This window comes from Culex pipiens, chromosome 3, assembly GCF_016801865.2.
Source record: "Culex pipiens pallens isolate TS chromosome 3, TS_CPP_V2, whole genome shotgun sequence".
Taxonomy (NCBI): domain Eukaryota; kingdom Metazoa; phylum Arthropoda; class Insecta; order Diptera; family Culicidae; genus Culex; species Culex pipiens.
The window spans coordinates 84,631,290-84,653,208 of NC_068939.1; the positions used below are offsets into that span (position 1 = coordinate 84,631,290).

General features: G+C 33.9%; 1 protein-coding gene across 29 annotated transcripts in view; it reads left to right on the forward strand.

Annotated features, from left to right (window-relative positions):
- Positions 1-21,919, forward strand: part of LOC120418991 (glucose transporter type 1) — a 443,089-nt gene that overhangs the window by 411,670 nt on the left and 9,500 nt on the right. For 12 of the 29 annotated variants that reach the window (XM_039581540.2, XM_039581537.2, XM_039581541.2 and 9 more), the window contains 2 exons: positions 2,722-2,748; positions 15,648-15,751. In XM_039581540.2, the coding sequence (XP_039437474.1) occupies positions 2,722-2,748; positions 15,648-15,751 (131 nt within the window). Of the gene's footprint in view, positions 1-2,721; positions 2,749-7,803; positions 7,869-8,287; positions 8,564-15,631; positions 15,752-21,919 lie in introns of those variants that run through there. The other 17 variants (XM_039581543.2, XM_039581544.2, XM_039581551.2 and 14 more) reach the window with 7 other exon arrangements.

Consider the following 21,919-nt stretch of genomic DNA (forward strand, 5'->3'; position numbering starts at 1 on the left):
TGCCAAAAACCATCAAAAACCATCAAAATTTGAAGATTTTTTGACTTAGAATCCAATGCCTTACAGTCATGTTCCGGTTTTGCTGTCAGCAATCCATTGCAATTGGAATTACATAAAAATAGCACAAAATAAGTGGTTTTTCAAGTATTTCTAATGCACAATATTTTTCGTAAAAATATTCAAAATGTCACTTATTGCAATATGGGTATTAAATGATCAGGAATTTTACAAACATTTCAACAGTTCTGACAAAGTTTAAAAAAATACTAAACAAAATCACAAAATTCGGCAAAAAAAAACTAAAAATTTCAGTTTTTTATATTATGGGTATGAAATGATCAGTAATTGTTCATATATTTCGATAAGACCATAGGACAGCCGGACTCTCTGGCTGTCGATCTTCTCAACATCAATATTGCTCCAGCTATCTATCAATAAATAATTTCAATATTGCCAACAAATAAAAAATATATTCAAAATTGGATTGGATTGGACAACATGCGTATGAAATCATCGAGAATTGTTCATACATTTCAAAAGCAATCATTTTTTTAAAATTCTCAAAAATTAAAAAAAAAATAGGTTTTAAAAAATAACAATATGGGTAATATACTTTCAAAATTTATATAAAATTACCCATGTTGTGAAAACAAAAAATTCTAAGTATTTTTTTTCAAAAATATTTAGTTTCATGAAAATTTTTAGATTTTAAAAAATATTACTATCAAAATGAATAAATAATCCCGATCATTTTTGTGAATTTTGAGAACCTAAAAAAATTGTAACTTTTGAATGTTAGGAAAATTCCCGATCGTTTGATACCCATATTGTCAAACACCCAATTTTTGGTATTTTTATTTTCGAAAAGACGTAGTTTTGTGAAATTTGCGAGTATTTTTAAACAAATATTTTCATCGAAATTTATGACAAAATCTCGATCATTTTATACGCATACTGCTAAAAAATACAGTTTTGTGAAAATCTATAGTATTCCATAAACATTATTATTTCTTTCAAAATGTATGAATGAGTCTCGATAATTTGACTTTTGTAAATTTGTAGTTTTGTTATTTTTAAAAATTGTATCACAGCTGTTGAAATGTGTGTAAAATTTTCGATCATTCGATACCAGTGTTGCGATTTTGAGTGCTCATCCACTCATTAGCGAGCACTTTTTGCTCATTCGTGAGGCAAAGCGCTCACGGTTTGCTCACATTTGTTACTGCTCATGTTAGTTCATAATTTTGTCAACGTCTACTGTGTTCTAACGCTATATATTTTGTAAAAAGGATGGATAAGTTAAACATTTATCAGGCAACACAGGAATTTCTAAATCAGAAACGTGATATCTCTGGAAATATTTAATTTAACCAGAGGTTTTAATTAAATTTGATGTACAAAGCTCACAGAAACCGAATGCAACTGTCAGTCCAATGGGTTAAAAATAGATTTTGAAACTTAAAGCTTAAAATGTATGTAAATTTTGAGAACGCCTGAATATTTTTCCATAATCTCGATCTTTTTGTACTTAATAAATGTATAGAAAGTAACATCAGGAGACTTTTGGAGTTATTTCCACAACATCTACAATGTTAATTTTTAAATTTTAGGAACTTAATTGTAACGTCTTTGTGCCTCATGCCAGTGTTCCCAGATTATCAAAATTTTGGCATAACCAAAAATTCTTTCATACATTTTAAATTATGTGCAATAAGTTCTATAAGTACAACTTCCGGTCTAGGAAAGTTCAGCAAATTCCACGAAGTGATGTGTTTACCTTTTTTCGGAACGCTCAGCAAACGTCGATCCATACAAAGTTTCTGCCGGATCGTTTCCGGGAGAGATCCGGTAAAAGATCCGGCAGTAATTTGTACTCATTTGACGTTTGCCGAAGATTGGTTTTGTTACTGCTTGCAAAAGACAATGTAGGCAATAACGTTTAACCGTTTTGTGCATTGTCCCGAAATTTGGTTGAATTTTGTAGCCGAAGTCTTGAGTTACAATCAGAAATGTAATCAGTGGACATGTGTGCAAAAGTGACGAGACTGCTTCTGAACTGAAATCGAGTGAAGGTCAAAAGTGAGGCAATTGGCGTCCTTAACTCAATTTAGCTCAAAAAGCATATTCTGTAAGGTTACATCATTGAAATTTAAGTTGATGAAATTAATTACTATATTGAATTTTGAAAGCGAAGCGACCGATCATTAAAATAATAACATCCAAAATGTGGGTAATATTTCGAAAATTTTAAATCGTGATGCTTTGAGTTAAAGAACTTTTTGGTTTTCATTATCTATTAGAACATTCTCACAAAAAATTCAAAATATCACATTAAATCTGTATAGTAACTTGTCACTTGAAAAATGTGAAATGAATGTCGAAAAACTTATTAAGTATTGTTAACATTGTTTTTGCTTCAACTTTAGAAGAACGATACAAATGGCAACAGAGAACCACGGGATGCAACTTCTCCGAACTAGTTATAAACTTGCCCATTTCTGCTCCACAAAACACTAATGCAAAAGTCAAACAAAAATCCAAAAATACACAACCCTCAAAACAAAACCAAGACATAAAATCCCCCAAAACTTTCCACTCAGCCTCCGGTCAAACTTAAAGAAACATCTTCCGCATCCTTAACTCGACTCGAAATATACAATCTATTTTATACTTTCTTGACCAACTCTGTAACTTTAATTTCTTCCCACCCTTAATTTATAGAAACCTTCGTGAAAGTAGACTGTACGGGTAAGTTTTTGTTCACTCCCAGGCGTGTGTGTTTGTGCCCCTCCCCCTCTCCCTCCCCACCCAACGATTCCCCGACCAAAAGTATCCAAAAACAAAAAAAAAATAAACACAAGACGCTACTGGCTGTTTGAACAAAACCATAGTTAACAACTTCATGTTGAAAAGTTTGTCCTTTCCCCCGATCCATCCGTCCTTTTTCCCACTTTTTAAAATTTTAAATTGGAAACTTTTATCGAACCGCGCTGCCAACATGCACTTTCATTATTAGAAAGTTTTTGTTTCTTTCTCAAGGCTTCATTTTTATTAATTTCCCTTTAGAATTCTTTTCAACGGTTTTGAAATTTGCACGACTTTTATTTTTATTGGATGCTTCCGAAAGCAATTTAATTTTCATTACTTTCACCAAATAAGAGCGTTAATTAAGTTCCCAATGCACACTAACACAAACGCGCTAATTATTTGCTCAATTTTCGAGCTTATTTTTCAATTAAAAAACACATTCAAACCATATTGATTGCGGAGCACATTCACACAAAGGCGGAACACTTCATCCGGTCAAAGAGTGCCGCTACAATGTGTGGCAATTAAACTTATCAACATTGAATTGGAAACTCACACCCCTCCCTCCCCATCATTTCCCAAAACGAGCACACTCACAAACATTCACAGCACGATCCTTCCTCGCAGTCAACCTCTCATCCGGATCATTTGAAAACGTGAACAAATAAAAATTATTTAAATAAAAAAAAAGAGGATCCACCTATCACGGCCAATTATATGAAGCAAATATTATCAGATTATGCGCGCAACGCAACACACACAACTCTCCTGCTCCTTCTCATCGTCATAATTGTTTGGACATTGGAAGCCAATTAATGGATGAATTTATAACAGTTTCTCAATTATACGCGTACATATCAGCTCGTGTTTTCTTATGTGCTTTTAATTAGTCACCTTATTTAAAAAAAAACTTTTTGATTTGCTTATTGCACTTGCTGCGCCAAAAAAATGCAACACTAATTTAGCTCCTTAGACGATTAATTAGATGGTTTAACTCCTTTTAGAGCATTCTTTCTATTGATGGTTTTATTGAGGAAGAAACACTAACAAAATAGTGCTCGTAGCAAAACAAGTAAATCGTTCTTATGTCAGCAAAGAATGGCTTGTCATGAACCTATAAATTTTGAATGCTTTGAACAATGAATGAAAGTTGAATGAGTGATGTTCATGATATTGTTTTACAATGTTTACAACAATTTATGAAAATAATAACAAATTCAAAATGAAAAGACTACAATTATTACAAAGGTATACGAATGCCTAACAAACATTTCTTTCGAGATATTTGGAAAATAATCTTTTTTGAAAATCAAACATTTGATATTATGCAAATTTTACTTAACAATATAACACATAATTTTTTTATTTTGTTTACATTGGATTGAATTTTATGTAACATCTTATAACCTAGATTTTCTAAAAGCGATTTCCCGATTTTTTTTTTAAATGTGTTTCATATTTTTATAGTACATATTACAAAAAAACTCTTGATTTTTGTTTGTAAGAAATTGTTTACAATATCGTATATATTTTTATGCAGCATATTATACCCCTTAAATAATCACAGCGTAAAACAAAAATTTGACGATAGATTGAACATGTTCAAAAGTGGTATAACACACGATTTTATAGTGTTTAACTAGTTTTGCACTAGAGGTGGGCAACAAAAGAGCGGCTCGCTCAAAGAGCCGATTCACTGAAAAGAGCGAAAGAACCGTGGCTCACAAAAAAAGAACCGTGATTCTTTTTTAAACTTCGGTCTTTTGAAAGAACCGGCCCAATATGGCATGATTTTTGTTATAAATATAATTTATAGAATTTCCAAAAAATGTAGTATTAAATTTGTTTTTTAGAATTGAAAATGCAATTTGAAATATTTAAATGCCTATAAAAAACAAAAAAAAAGTTTTTTTTAAACAACATGAAAATATTTTTCACTTTACAACTGATTATAAATTAAAGTATTACTGGAATACAAATTTGAGCATTCCAAATTGCATAATATTATCAAAAATCTTCTGAATAGTTTAGAGATTTTGTAAAAAAAAACCTTCTGCCCAAATCAACTTTAGCGTTTATAGACTTTATCGATTAAATCAGAATGTAGAAAAGAGTTCACAGAATGTTTTCTCCAAATAAAATGTCAGTATTAGTTCAATTCTTGCAGAAATAAACGCAATTTTAAAATAAATAGCAATTTTTCAAATCCTAGATATAAGTTTGGATGCCATTCAATTACTCGAATGTTTAGGTTCGAGTAGAAATCTTGACATAGAGACTGCCAAGACCTATGGTTTTCCAGGTCATCTTTTCGTTTTCAGTTTTAATTTTTTTTATTAAATAATTTGTCAAAGTCCAGTGTGAAATAACTTTTAAAGTTACACGATTCTTAAAAAAAACTTTTTCATCAAAATTTTGAAAAAGAGCGAAAGAGCCGTTCAAAAGAGCGGCTCTTTTTTATGAGTGAACGAAAATGAGCGGCTCCTAAAAAAGAGCGGTTTTGCCCACCTCTATTTTGCACAGAAGTTCAGTTTTAACACAGATTCTTAAAAAATGTTTTAATTGTTAGAAACATTGGATGAATTTTGAAGTGAGCAATAATGTCTTTTTCCAATTTCTACTCAAATTCAGACATTCTGAAATTGCATATTTATCGCGTTTTAAGATAATTTCAGAAATATTATTTTTTGTACAATTTTTCCAATCCTGTCTTCAGAAAACAATTATTATTTTATAAAACAAAATTTCACAAAATTGTTAAGTCAAACAAAACAGGTTACATGATAGAAAGTCGAAAAACATACTGTCAAGTCAGCTATGGATCTATTCATTCCCCAGAATTTTAATCACCAAAATGAACCAAAAAAATGTTTTTTTTTTTAAATCAGATATCTTGAATTTTGATTTTAAGATTTGAAGCTTTGAAGATTTGAAGATTTGAAACTTTGAAGATTTGAAGATTTGAAGCTTTGAAGATTTGAAGATTTGAAGATTTGAAGATTTGAAGATTTGAAGATTTGAAGATTTGAAGATTTGAAGATTTGAAGATTTGAAGATTTGAAGATTTGAAGATTTGAAGATTTGAAGATTTGAAGATTTGAAGATTTGAAGATTTGAAGATTTGAAGATTTGAAGATTTGAAGATTTGAAGATTTGAAGATTTGAAGATTTAAAGATTTGAAGATTTGAAGATTTGAAGATTTGAAGATTTGAAGATTTGAAGATTTGAAGATTTGAAGATTTGAAGATTTGAAGATTTGAAGATTTGAAGATTTGAAGATTTGAAGATTTGAAGATTTGAAGATTTGAAGATTTGAAGATTTGAAGATTTGAAGATTTGAAGATTTGAAGATTTGAAGATTTGAAGATTTGAAGATTTGAAGATTTGAAGATTTGAAGATTTGAAGATTTGAAGATTTGAAGATTTAAAGATTTGAAGATTTAAAGATTTAAAGATTTGAAGATTTGAAGATTTGAAGATTTGAAGATTTGAAGATTTGAAGATTTGAAGATTTGAAGATTTGAAGATTTGAAGATTTGAAGATTTGAAGATTTGAAGAATTGAAGAATTGAAGAATTGAAGAATTGAAGAATTGAAGAATTGAAGAATTGAAGAATTGAAGAATTGAAGATTTGAAGATTTGAAGATTTGAAGATTTGAAGATTTGAAGATTTGAAGATTTGAAGCTTTGAAGCTTTGAAGATTTGAAAATTTGAAGATTTGAAGATTTGAAGATTTGAAGATTTGAAGATTTGAAGATTTGAAGATTTGAAGATTTGAAGATTTGAAGATTTGAAGATTTGAAGATTTTAAGAGTGTTACGATACACTGTATACATTATTACAGTAAAGGTACTGACTGAAATTTGCAAAATAGTAACTGACAGTGTTGCAAATGAGTGAAAAGAGCTATCAATTGATTATCTCTGCACAAAAACATCCAAGAGAATAGCGACCGTCACTATAGCTTTTGTCATCTCTTCTCGTGTTTCGTGATTCTCAGCGATGCCATTCTCTCTCTATCACTCCTCCCTTTACATCGACTCTGCACTCTCACCGCTTTAGTTGCTGATATTTTGATATGTTAACAACCCTGGTAACTGAATTTATGAAAAAAGAAATTCCGTCTTTTTGCTATCTTTGACCTCAATTTTTTAATTTGTAATATAAACTTTAAACAATATTTTCTAAATAGTTTACAATCAATAGTACAAGTTTTTCCAAATAGGTTTTAAATTTAAACAAAACCAATTTATTTTGTCTCGCTCTCACCGCTGTGGTTGCTGAAAGCTGATATTTTGAAATTTGAACAACCCTGGTAACTGAATTTATGAAAAAAGAAATTCCGTCTTTTTGCGATCTTTGACTCCAAATTTTTAAATTTGTAATATAAACTTTAAACAATGTTTTCTAAATAGTTTACAATCGATTTTACAAGTTTTTCCAAATAGATTTGAAATTTAAACAAAACCAATATATTTTGTCTCTTGGTTTTAGGAAAATTTGAATGGAGAAGGAGGGATTAAAATTAATTTGGCATTGGCTTTATTTATCAAAAAACAAACAATATTTGGAGCATTTATGAAAAAGATTATCTTGATACAAAAAATCAGTTGATTTCGAAAAACATTTGACTGAGTTTGCCATGTGGAACAAATTTTATAGTCGCTGTAAGTAGATTACAAATATCTTGTATTTAAGTTAAATTTATTTGCATGACTGAGTAGTGCGTCTGAGATCCTCAAGTTGAAGTTAAACCACATTTGCATAGTTCGTACAAAGCATTCACTTTAACATAAACTCACAAATCACAACCCAAAATTTGTTCACTCCCACTTCCAAGTATCAAAATAAGCCTTTACGTTCCTTTTTTTTGTTCAAATGTCTCAACTGTAACTGATATTTCGACGATTTTTCCTCCGCCTCGAATAAAAACCAAAAAATTCCACGAACCATACGATAATACCACAAACACACTCAAACACACACAATCAGGACATGCCGTCGATTGTTTGCCATCCCCGGCAAGCTCTTCGCGCAATGTTTTGGTAAAGGTAAAGGTAAATAGTTTACGATTCTTTTTGGTCTTTATCAGTTCTTCCCTAATTTATCCTTGTCAAGAGTTTTATTATTATTTTTTTGTTATAATTTATTTAATTTGAAAGTTTTACGTTACGTTTTGCTAAAGCTCGGCATTTGCTTTTGCCCTTTCACTCTCGAGTGCACACTTTTGAACGTTAATTCGAATTGGAAGTTAAATGCACTTTCCGAATCGTGCACTACCAAATTACTGTAGAAGTGTACAAAGTGATTTTAAAGTTACCAAAACCATTCACTTAAGTTGGAATTTTGAAGATCGACCGTTTGAAGCTTGTACGTTGTTCCCATACTAACTCTTTACTAACATCTCGCTAGCATCCTTTTTTAAGTTTATTTTTCTTATGTTAACTCTAAAACACACAATCGAAACCCTTTCCAGCGACGACAATGTAAGCCGCGACACGGTTGATACGGCAAACACGATGCCGATGCGTAACTCGAACAGCTCGATTGACACGGCTGGCAACACTGCCGTCGCCAAAATCGAACCCAAATAGTGTCGATTTGGTTTTTCCTGCGGTGCCACTTATCGTTTACTTTTTTTCTTCTCAGTATATTCAGATGTAAACTAGTTTGTAGGACTTTTGATTTCGATATTAGTTGTATCGTTCATTATTTCTCAAAGTAAGAGTAATAAATACTTTCTTTATCATGAGTTTTCTGTTTTTATTTATTATCCCTTCACCAAACTGTATCAAACTTTCAGCGTATAAATTTCCCGGCCTTTTCAGCCATCTGCTACCACACGCTAAGCTAAAACACCTTAAATTACTTTTCCCTTCCCAATTTCCCGGCAACTACCGCTCTCTATTCCCCCCTCTCTAAAAGAACACACTCAACTCGTAATTTATTTTCGCTTCTTCAAAAATAATTTCCCAAATAATCGCTCACGCGTACACGCCACAAGCCCCTCCACCTCTTCAAACCATCATTTCCGAAAAATTTCCCCTGCGTGCTCCCCTGACATTTTCCACCCGCAGCAGCTGCTTCGAACTTTTAGCAAAAACCTAACCTGGTTCCATTCAATCTTCGGCGAGTCCCGCCAGAGTAAACTTTGCCAATATTTGACTAAAAGTTTGTCCACGCGCGAGCTTCTCGCGATGGAGTTTCCTCCACTTGAGCACAGACAAGCACACAGAAAAAAATAATGTAAATTTGGAAGCTGTAATTTTGGAAGGTTGAATATTACCTCTTTTATGATGTAATTTTACTTCAATTTAGACTGAAAAAGTGACATTACACCAGAAAAGTGGTAAAATTACACATTTCCAGAGGTAAAATTACTCCTTTTTTCTGACATAAAAGATGTACCCCTTCCCAGATGTAATATTACCATGATTTTTTTTCTGTGCAGACTCTTCGCGATTCATCAAATTTATTCGAATTTAAATATAAAATGACCGTTATTAAGAGCGTTAAAATTTCAATGCGAGTTTCAAATCCGTTTGTCTCTGACCACGGTACAAATATAATGCTTTTAACCCACGCAAGCTTCAGCTGAGCACACACACACACACACAAACGAGGAGAGCCCGGGGAAAATTATGACCCAGTGTTGGAGGTCACGCGTCTCACACTTGAGATATTATAACCTGGGCACTTTGGGGGTAACACCTGCTTTCGAAACTAGAGCAAGTGTTCAAGGGGAGGTTTCAAACCTTCATGTTTAGAACAACTTTCGGGAAAAACCTTTTGCTACTGAATGTATAAAAGTGTGGTAAAAAAATCTAACAATTTTCATAGTTTAAACGGTATACATCAACCAAAGCTTTCGCACCACAATTTTTGTTACAGATTTTTTAATATCTTCATAACTACGGTAACTATCTCTAAAATAGTTAACAACAAAGTTTGATTATTTTTAACAATCAAATTACTGCAGGATTGGGTCCGTAAGTTTGACAATTTTTGAATAAGAAGATAATAATTTCTTTGGGTGCTGTGCACCCTTAACTGTGTATTTTTTTTTTAAATGACAAAGATATGTAGAAAAAAAATCTCATCTGATAAAAATAATGAAGAAAATTATACTAAGCGATAGAATTACTCTAAATCGTCACTTGTGTGCTATCCTGTGACAACGACCATTTAGTACATTTCGAGAAAATCGATTTTTTAATGTTTGATGTTAAATATTATCAGAACAGCGAATGATGGAGTCAACTGGTTCGTATACTATCGCTTAACAAACGCTCCAAGTTTCAACTATTTTGGTTATACTACGCAAAAACCTGAATAGCATGTACAATAGGGTGCCCAGAAAAAATGACCCCTTGCTCCACAAGCGGAAAACGGTTTTTTGGATAATTTTAAGCATCTGTGCAAATTTTGAGCGAAATTGGTTGAGATTAACCCATTAATACCCGAGCCTGAAGTAAGTGATAAAAATGTTTTTCATAGAAAAATGACTTCAAACCGTAAGAAGGTTGAGTTTTCCATACATTTTTTTCAAATTTTCCCATACAAACTTCATCTTCGTGTATCAATGGGTAAATGTTGACCAATTTTGCTAATATTTGGCCCAGGGTCCTAAAATAGGTCAAGGAACAATAAACAGCTCATGGAGCAAAGGTTTGAAAAAAAGTCACATATTCTGGCACTTGTACAAGGATTGCAGAATGTCAAAGAATTTCCATACAAACTACAATAGGCTTAAATCAATACTTTAAATAACTTAACCAGTATATTTTCAAAAACAAAAAAAAATACCTTATTTTTGTTTGACAAATAATTTTCCAACAACTTGTGTGACAATATACGATCATTAAACTGAGATCATTGTCACAAAAGGTATAGCGATATCCGGAAAACGGAAGTGAATATTCAAAATAATTATTGACCAAAAAGGTCGTTGTCACAAGCAAACTTTATCCATCGACAAATGATTAAAGAGAAATATGATGACAAATACAAACTCTCAAATGAACTTTAATCAGTAAAGGATATTGTTTGTGTGTTTTTGCCTTACACGGATAGGAATTCCTGCAAATCCGGTAGTAATAGGTTGTCAAATTTGTAAACATTGGTTCAAAGATCAGAAATCACTCACTCATCGCCGATCGAATCATTGCCGACTGAAGTGCCTAACCATTCGCGAGCGAACACGACTCGCTAGCTGTCAGCGTTTTAGTCAATTGAGGAGAAAATCGTGACGTCAGAAATGAACTCAAATCACTCAAAGTTCATTTTGTGAGTGACTTTAACAGTTTGGTCTAGTTTGACAGCTACATTGTCCCCAGTTTTCTGTGGGAGAGAAAAGGAGGCGAATACTTTATGAAAATCATACCTGTCAAAATTCCTAGCCTCAAAATTTTGTCGCGAGTTGCTTTTCTCCTCTATTGCCTCACACAGCGTTACGAATAGTTTGTGAATTGCTTAGCCTACTTCGCCCGGCGACCTGAGTCACAAAAGAATATGCTCAGAGAGGAGAGAATCTTACAAAATGCCAGCGCGTCGCTCTTTTGGCCTGCACTAACACAATTTACCGTCAATTAGAATAGAGAGATCAAGCCCGATCTCACGCACACTAGCACGCCATTTGTTTTGCTGGTCGGTGCAAAATTTTCGTGTAACTCTATTTGGCAGGGTGGAAATTGCTATCAAATATGGGTGATTTTCCGCCAACTCGCGCAGCAGTTGTCCCGACTCCTCTTCGATTTCCTTTAAACTTTGTCCTAAGGGGTAATGTTTGTCCCTGATCACGAATCAGAGGTCAGTTTTGGATGGAACTTACGATTTTTTAAGTCACTTTTTGCGTTTCGCTTTGTTTTGTCGTTCGTGTCTGTTGCGGGTGACGACGAACGGCCGTGATTGACTCAACCAACTTTTTCCAAACTTTTTTTTTGCGAAATCTAAATAACTCGTGATGGTTACAAGCAACCTCTTATATTTATACAGCAATTCCATTTCAAAAGAGCCTAAACCGAAAAAAAGTTCTCCGAGCGGGCTCAATTTTTTTCTGGGGGTTCCTTGGCCAAAATAATTAGACCCGTATTTTTTTGTTTGGCCATTAGGTTGCGTCTTTCAATTACGAAAATTTTGATACCCAAACATCTATAGGTCATCGCTGAAATTTTTAAGTTATCGCAGTTTTAGTGGAAAAAGTTGATTTTTTGCCGATATCGTCATTTTCCCGTTTTTGCGCGTGGCGCGTCGAAAAACTCAGTTTTGCCTTTCTCACTGAGGTAAGGCTATAATCCTGCTCTAAAAATGAACTTTGTATAAAAACGTCGTAGACCAACCTTCATGTATACCTATCGACTCAGAATCGAAAAGTGAACAAATGTCTGTGTGTATGTGTGTGTGTATGTGTGTGTGTATGTGTGTGTGTATGTGTGTGTGTATGTATGTATGTGACCAACAAACTAGCTCATGTTTCTCGGCACTGGCTGAACCGATTTGACCCGAACCTGTTGCATTCGACTTGGTTTAGGGTCCCATAGATCGAGTTTTATACAGATTGAAGTTTCGATAAGTAGTTCAAAAGTTATGTATAAAAATGTGTTTTCACATATATCCGGATCTCACTTAAATGTATGTAAACTATGTCCGGGTCCATCATCCGACCCATCGTTGGTTAGGTTATCAAAAGACCTTTCCAACAAGTCCAAAACATTGACGATCTGGCAACCCTGCCTCGAGATATGACCACTTAAGTGATATTGATGTACTTTTTGGAAGCCGGATCTCACTTAAATGTTTCTAAACTAAGTCCGGGTCCATCATCCGACCCATCGTTGGTTAGGTTATCAAAAGACCTTTCCAACGAATTCAAAACATTGAAGATCTGCCAACCCTGTCTCGAGATATGGCCACTTAAGTGACATTTATGTACTTTTTTGAAGCCGGATCTCACTTAAATGTATGTAAACTATGTCCGGATCCACCATCCCACCCATCGTTGGTAAGGTTATCAAAGGACCTTTCCCATGAGTCCAAAACATTGAAGATCTGGCAACCCTGTCTCGAGATATATCCACTTATGTGATATTTATGTACTTTTTGGATGCCGGATCTCACTTAAATATATGTAAACTATGTCCGGATCCACCATTCAACCCATCGTTGGTTGGGTTATCAAAAAACCTTTCCAACGAGTCTAAAACATTAAAGATCTGGCAACCCTGTCTCGAGATATGGCCACTTAAGTGATATTTATGAACTTTTTCATTCCGGATCATAAAAATAGATGAAATTTTTGTACAATTCCATCATATCAGTCATTTTTCATTTGGTGAGGATGGCTCCAACCACATAGGTGGATTAAGTTAGTTTTTATTTTCATAAAATGATATCTCCGAAACGTACGGTTCGACATCGCCAATTTTTGATATGATATGTGAAATTTTCCGAGGAATCCAATAAAAATATTTTCAGACATAGGCTCTTTGGTCCAGACACGGTCAAAACGCCATTTTAAAATTTCATGCGGCTTTTTCAAATGTTAAGCTAGATTTTTGAAACTTTTTACTATTTTTCTCAAATAGCCAAACTCATCATCTTTCTTTTGCGTCTAAGACAGCTAAAATCGGATGAAATGGCGCGGAGATATGATTTTATGAAAAAGAGGTTTTTGCGAAAAATTACGAAAATTGCCATTTTTCGAACCACCCTAGCACGATGTAGGTCACTCTAATGGCCAAACAAAAAATACGGGTCTAATTGTTTTGGCCAAGGAACCCCCAGAAAAAATTTGAGCCCGATCGGAGAACTTTTTTTTCGGTTTAGACTCTTTTGAAATGGAATTGCTGTATTTTTGTTATTGTCTGCTCTACAACTTTGTAGGATTTTGTTACACGCTAAAAAATAACCCTGCAAAGTTAGAAAAAACGCGATTTTTTTATTTTAATTGAAAGATTACCCTTCTGGGTTAATGTAGATTCCAAAAGCAGATTTCATTTCCCTTAAAATGACCTGTTCCAAAAACAATTACAGTTAAGTAACGGAAAATGGCAGAGTTTTTCAAACTTTTTGAGTGTTTTTTTTTTTTTCGATGGAAAATACTTTTTTTTTGAATTTCAAGTACGCCATCGAATCGGGTGTCCAATTTTACAAAAAAAGTCATTTTGACAAATTTCCATCTTTACATAAAAGTCCCTTCACCAAGCTTCTATCTCATCACCATTACAGGCTGCAAATTATTGAAAACATGTCTTTTTTTCGCGTGTTCAAAAATGGAAGGGGTCGTACCGCCCTTGAGGAATAAAAGTTACCCCTTAGGACAAAGTTCCAGGAAAATCGAAGAGGGGCAACTTTTCCCGATTTAAAAAAAAAACACCCAAGAAGCAAAAACTGAAAAGTTTGTTTATTGGACATTTTCATTTTAATTTGTCCCGACAAGCCAGTTTACAACCAAACAAGCATGGGACTGGACCCCATCTTCTATGTACTCTTTCGTGTAATCTCATACAAATTTAGATCTGAGCAACTTTTTTTTTATTTGACCCGGGCTAATTAATATATTTTCTACCAATTTGCGACGGTCAGTGAAGTCCACAAAACTTGCTAGAAAATAGCTTACTCATACAATCTCAAAAAAATGCTAGAGATCAAGTTTCCGTACTCCCCCCTACTATAACATATTTGTATAAGCTTAACAAAGAGTCATTGAAAGCAAACAGCAAAAATTGTATTCCAAAATATCCTGTGAAAATTTTGAATGTAATCGAAATACTTTCTAAATGATAACGACTCTCTTCACATTCCCCCATTTTCCCTGCACCGCATAAATATTCATTTAATAAGTTCCTATGAAAATGCCTCATTGCTTCTCAGTTTACAAACCAAACTCAAACATCGCCTGAACAATAGTACCATGACTGCTGCTCATTAACCTAACCTAAACACGCAAATATTTAACCTTTAACCACTTCGCGCCAAATAGACTGTAGCAGCAACCACTTGCACACTAATTCATTCACATACACGCACACACCCTTACATGCACCCCCACAACAGCCTTCCCGAGCAGACAATAATTGTAAATATAATAATAATCCACCAGGAAACTAAAACCTCTCAACGCCTAATAACAACAACAAACCTTATCGCAATGCTCACATCCCTGCTCCCACACAAACAAAATCACACACACACACACGTGCGCGCTTGTTTTCTCTCACCTAGCCGCGCACACAACACACAACATTTCCAATCAAATACCGGAAAATGACCACCTCACACGCACAGGCAATTATCGCTTCATTTTCCACCTTCCCGTTCGGAAAACACAAAGTTCACGAACGCGTTCAACAACACCTTAAGTGGCACCTTAAGTCCACGAAGCTGCACCTCCACCACATCATCACACACTCGCAGAACAAAGAGACACATACACAGAACACACACACACACACCTGTTAGACAACACAACACTAAACACAACGGAAAACCTTTCGTGTGGGGTTGCCGAAACGCACCGTAATTGTGCTTGTGTTGAGTAAAACCTGTAAAACAGCAAAAACAATACGTTGTACAAATTGTATTTACTAACCAAAACCCCTCAAAAATATCCAAAAAGAACTGTTAAAAAATTCACCCAAAAAAATGTCAAACGCGACAAGATGGCCGCCGCCAAAACGTGGCAAAATGGCCGCCAAACCAAAAACAAAAGTGTACCAAATTGAGCAAAAAAAAATAAACAGAAAAAAAGCCAAACTTCCACAAACCTCCACCAACCAACCTACCCGTAATCTGATAATATTCACTTATTACATAATCGTAGAGTGTGCGAATTTCAGGAGTATGCTAAACTGCGTAAATAATCTGGAGCCGCAAAGTATGAACTCGGGCATCGAACGGGCCGCGCTGATGATCTCCGAGGAAAAGACCCAGCACGACTCACGTAAGACCAGTTTTGCGCTATCTACCACCACTAAATGTAAACAAACTACAACTGAAAAAAAATATAAACACAAACACACTTTGTTTGTTTGTTTGTCCGTATCTGTCACTCTCTGTTTACACCTCTCTCTCTCTCTACTTCGCTACTATTGTATACTGTGTACTGTCAGAACAAAACAATAACACGAACTGTGTACCTTCTCAACTCTATTGTTTTCACTTCTATAGTCTGTTTCTGTTAAAAATCACACCTTTTGAGTCCTTTTTCGCAATATTTTTTATCATTGTACCACTTTTTGTCTCAGTGTATGTTTGCGTGTAGATATAACAACAACATAACCCAACTACACTCAACCCCCGGTGGTTGGTCACTTTTTCGTTTGACACTTTTTTAGTTTGTACCCCGTTGGTTGGTCAAAGTCAAACTAAAAAGTGACGAACTGTCACTTTTTACACGGCGCTCACTTACACTATCAAATCAAACGTTTGGTAGTGTGTGTGAACCCCGTGTAAAAGGGGTGTCAAACTAAAAAGTGACCCCGTTCGTTTGACAACAGTTGGTGTCAAACCATCGGGGTTTGAGTGTATCATTTTCTAGATGTGTGTTACAAAGTTTTCCCCTTTTAAATATAACAAGTGCAATCGGTGTCTATTGTTTTATTCGTGTGCCTTCGATGTCGTTGGGTGCAAAGATTTATTGACATTTGTTTAAAGTGTGTACACAGTGACCAAATGCTTCATATACTTTTGCGTTAATCCATGTATCATTAAACTGTTTTTCAATAAGTTTGGCTGTACGTGAAGTAATAGCACAGACTATTAGACATTATATGCTAGAACTGAAATTTAACTTCACCTTCCAAACAAAATAATGTATAAAATTAGGTTATTTTTCACAATTAAAATTTAAGTTATTTTTTTTGGTTATTTTTCACAATTAAAATTTAAGTAATAGTTCACATTTAACACTTGTAGCACCAACGGGGTCAAAAAAGTTGGGAATGCAACTGCAACCGGCTGTAACGTCATGATTGGAATTCCCGGACGCTCCGAAACCAGGACACCTCATCTTGTTTTATCAATTATTTGGATATAAGCTCGCATTATGAAAGTCAAAACTGTGTTATTTGATGAATTCATTTAAAGTTTATTTGAACGCTGTAGTTAATGCAAAAACAATTATATAAACTAAAATCATATGTTTACCAAAAATGTGAAACATTTCACTGAAATATTTCACAGGCGTCCGATGCACCGGAAAGGCAAAGCATAAATTACTAGTTTTGATTTTCTTAAATTCTAGTAAATTTTTATATAAAATATCCATTGTTATGATGTTAACAGCTTATTTGAGACCTAAAGAATGCCATTCACTAACATTCCAGTCCAAATTTGCGCGGTTCATCAACAAAATCGAGTGTCCGGATTTCGAATCAGCTTTTATTAGTGTCCGGGATTCGAAGCACAACAAGTCATTTTAGTTTTAAAATACTGATGAAAAATTGTTAGAAAAGACATATTTTGCATGCATTCTCTTAAAACTGACTGTGTACATGTTTTTTTGCCAGCTATAACAAAAGTGTTATCTCAGCGAAAACTCAACATTTGCAACTTTTTTGACCCCGTTTGGGCTACAAGTGTTAAAATTCTAAATATAGTTCAAAGTTTTTGTACTTAGAGTTGACTAAACCTTTTTTGTCCATTTTTTACTCACAAATGTGTGTAAAATTGTCTAAGAGTCTGTGGTAATACCTTCATTTAATTTCTTGAAAATCATGAATCATTCCATATCCGATCCAATTTTATTTTTAATGCTTTCTTTTTATGAATGTAGTTCGCCATTTTTATCAAAATTATATTTTTAATCGTGCTCGAAAATGGTGCTACAAAAGAAATTCTCTATTAAATCGATCAGTTTTGACCATTTTTATTATTTGTATTTTTTTTTATTTGCATTAAACTTTATGGGGGCCTTCCCTATGACCAAAGAAACCATTTTATGTCATTGATTCACTTAACAAGTCTCCATATAATTTTAAGCGGCTGGAATTTTCTGATCGATTCGGTGTCTTAGGCGAAGTTGTAGCTATCGATGAGGACTATTCAGAAAAAAAGAGGCACAGCGAAAAAAAAATCACAAAAATTCTATTTCTCAAAATCTGTAATTTTATTTGCCTTTGAATTTTTTTTATATGCCATAGAGAATCATGGAGAAAAACGTTGCCGCCAAAATTTTGAAAAATAAAACATACCAATTTAGGGAAATTGAATTTTCGAAAAAAAATTATTGAAACATTGCACAGTGTTCGGAATGGCACACCCAAAGGAAAAATATATCTCAAAATCTGCAACGGTGGATTTGCTGCAGAAAATGTCACATTTTATAACATTTTTTGCAGCAAGCCCGTAGATCATTTTTGTCCGCGAGTAAACATTTCAGCGATCTGCAGTTATCACCAACACATATAATGCTGGCCCATCCCCGAGCAACACTCCAAAGAGAAGAATATGTTGGTGCTCTTTCACTCACAATTCATCAAGCGTCCATGGCGCGGTGGTAACGTGTCGTATCAATAACCAAGAAGTTGGTGGTTCAATCCTCGTTCTGATAAGGGTTTTTTTTTTTTTGGTGAAATACAACCAAAATGCCGTCGGTAATGTCGATAATTGCAGGTAACGGGCAAAAATGTCATATCCCTATATCGCAAAAAATGCATGAGGACAGTTTTCATGCTGATTCTGATAGATTTTCATGCCGCCATGCATCACAATCATGCGACCACCGTTTGGGTGCAAAATTAAGTGGAATAAATTGATAACTCCTTTATTTGACGTCCTAGCCAAATGGTGTCTTCGGAAGAGTTGTTGTAGAGAGAGAAGAGCTAAGAGCTATCTTTTAAAGTTATTGACATACAGGGTGACGACCTTCCAGGGTGTCAACCTTTTGGTTGACGTTGTAGCCCTAACTTTGTTGGATGACGTTGTAGAGGAGAAAATTTCATGGAAGTTTGCCGAAGGCGTCAAATTTGTAGCTCTTAATCTACTCGAGATATACGCCATTTTTGCAAAAATGGTCCAAAAAGCACTCAAAATGTTAGCATTTTAGCGGCCTACTATGTTCTGAAGAGTTGTTTATGACATAAAATTACATATCGTTGCCGAAGACAGCAAAATATTTTGAGCCTTTATTGAGGAGTTATAACCATTTTTAAGTGATTTTGAGCTTATTTTCAAGTTGCTATGTTTTCAAAATGGCACTTTTTGGCGCAAAACCGAAGAAGGCACCTGTAAGTACACACTTTCAACTACATTTACTGAAAATACCTCCGTGTCTATCGATGTCATTTTTTGGCTCAAAACATTTTGCTGTCTTCAGCAAAGATGTGTAATTTTATGCCATTAACAACTTTACAGAACAAAGTAGGCCGTTAAAATGCTAAAATTTTGAGTTATCACCAAAAAAGTGTTTTTTTGTACCATTTTTGCAAAAATGGCGTATATCTCGAGTAGATTAAGAGCTACAAATTTGGTGCCTTCGACCAACTTTCAACAACAACTTTCATACCTCTACAACTTTGACGAACATACCAAAGCCCTACAACGTCATCCAACAAAGTGAGTCTTGGTTGACACCTTGGGAGGTCGTCACCCTGTATGTCAATAACTTCAAAAGATAGCCCTTATCAAGTACAACAACTCTTCCCAAGACACCATTTGGCTAGGTCGTCAAATAAAGAAGTTATCAATTTATTCCACTTAATTCTGCCATTCCGAACACAGTGCATTGCCAATGAAAAATTTCCGTGTAACTATTTATTTCTGAATAGTCCTCATTAATACCAACTACTATGCCGAAGACAGCAAATTGATCCGAAAATTCCTTTAAAAGTTACATATTTTCTAATATGCATGTACCATTTTTGCTGTCAAAATGGACTGGAGCAATATTGTTGCGGCAATAACACAATATGGCTTCTTTGGTCATAGGGAAAGAGCCCACAGCCTTTGAACCAAATCAAAAAATATAAATAAAATCCATTTCCGGTTTTGGTAAAGAATTACTAGCAAAAAAGTTATTCATAATCTTGTACGCTTGACATATTTAAATTGGCATTTATTGAAATTAGCATCCTTCTAAATGAATGGAATTTAAGGCCATTCTGTAGTCTTAATAAAATAACTTTTATTTAAACTTAATTAAGACAAATAATATTTCCAACTTTTCAAACTTAAGATTTTTGTTTTTGGAAATGATATTTTCAACTCAAATCACAATTTTATTTTAAATATGCAAAGCTGCAAAGTCCTTAACTTTGCAGCTTTGCATACTTAAAATAAAATTGTGATTTCTATACATGTTTATTATTAAACCACAAAGCTGATTTATTGGTGTTGCTTAATTTGCTTTCCTTAGTTTGCTCATCCATGAAGCGTTTATAATTTTATTAGGATTTTGCTTGACTTGCATGTTCATTTAACAAAAAAAATGTACATAGCATCACACTATAATTCCGCAACATAATCACACATCATAAAAAAAATAATAAAAGAATTCTCACCGGCTTATCCCTCACACAATGCCCTTTTTAATTAAAAAAAAATAAAACCTCACACTTGACAACAGGACCACGTCTAAACCGAACCCACATCGAATCACCATCATTAAATTGAACGCTCATTATCATCATACTTCTGTATTGCTAACCAACTATTCTGCGTGACTTTGTCAATATCAGAAGAGTGCTTTGAACTTAAGGATATTGGCCAAATTGTCACGTCCTTGCAGGGTCAAACGATAGCTGTTGGGTTTTTCCATAAAAATGTTAGATGGATTCATTGCAAACACAAACAGGTTTTATGTAAAATATTATTGTCAAATTTACAAAAAAACGACAGTGATTTTGTTTAGTTATTGATTAGCTAAAGGAAAAAATCTTTTTTTTTAAGCTTGTGAAAATATCAGAAGCACAGCAATATTTCAAAAATAAAAAAATGCTTTTTAACAAACCAAATTTTAATGCCAGTTTAGGAAAACAATGATAACTTAACTGAAAAAATCCAATTTATGAGCAACCCTGCGTCTCCATCCAACCTTGACAATGACATTCAATTCTTGATTGGTCAACTGTCTATGTTTATCGAATGATGGATTAATGATTAATTTTGTTCAGCAGTTAAAAATCTCTCTCAACTTAACACAAATCTATCAATTACTTTTTCAAAACAACCAGCGCGCCGTGGGTTTCCTATTTATATAAGACTTTCGAAAAAGAAAAAGAGAAATTTACTTTTCTGCACTTGTTCGGAAAATGATATTTTTCGATACTGTTTTGAAGATTGACACTTATCTTTTAGATGTAATTTATTGAAAAAGTATAGAGAATGAAATTATTGACTTTTTGATGTAAAAGTGATTGTAAAATGCATTATCCAATGCATTATATACCAGTACAGTTGTTTTGAAAACATTTTTTTAGTTTTTATTTTGCAGTACTTTGCTCTAGAAATTTATTAATATTACAAATATTTGTGTAGGAGCATAAATGTGATAAAATTGATTTTAATCGCAGGGAAATGCATTTTGAATTGTTAAATTGTGTTAAATGCACCTTTTTGCCTTCCTCACCTTACTGAGGAAAGGCTATAAAATCACTCGAAAAAATGAACTTATTAATTTGACCTCGTAGACCCACCTTCACGTATACATATCGACTCAGAATCATGTTCTGAGCAAATGTCTGTGTGGATGTGTGTAGGTGGGTGGACAAAAAAATTGTCACTCGCTTATCTCTGGACTGGATGAACGGATTTTGACCGTATTAGTCTCATTTGATCCGTCTTGAAGTCCCATAGGTCTCTTTTTAAAATCAGCAAGTTTAGTTTAGGTCTTCAAAAGTTATGCTAAAAAAACGATTTTGACGTATGTCCGGAAGATTGTAAAAAGGGTGGTTTTTGCAAGAAAACCTATCATGTTATACATTTTCAGAAAGGTATTAAAAAGACCTTTTCAATGAGCTCAAAACATTGAAGATTTGACAACCCTATCAAAAGTTATTAGCCTTTAAGTGTTATTAATACACTTTTTGGAGGCAGGACTTCAGATATTTCAATAAAAATGATGTCACCACCACCATCATGCAACCCATCGTTAGTTAGATAATCGAAAGAC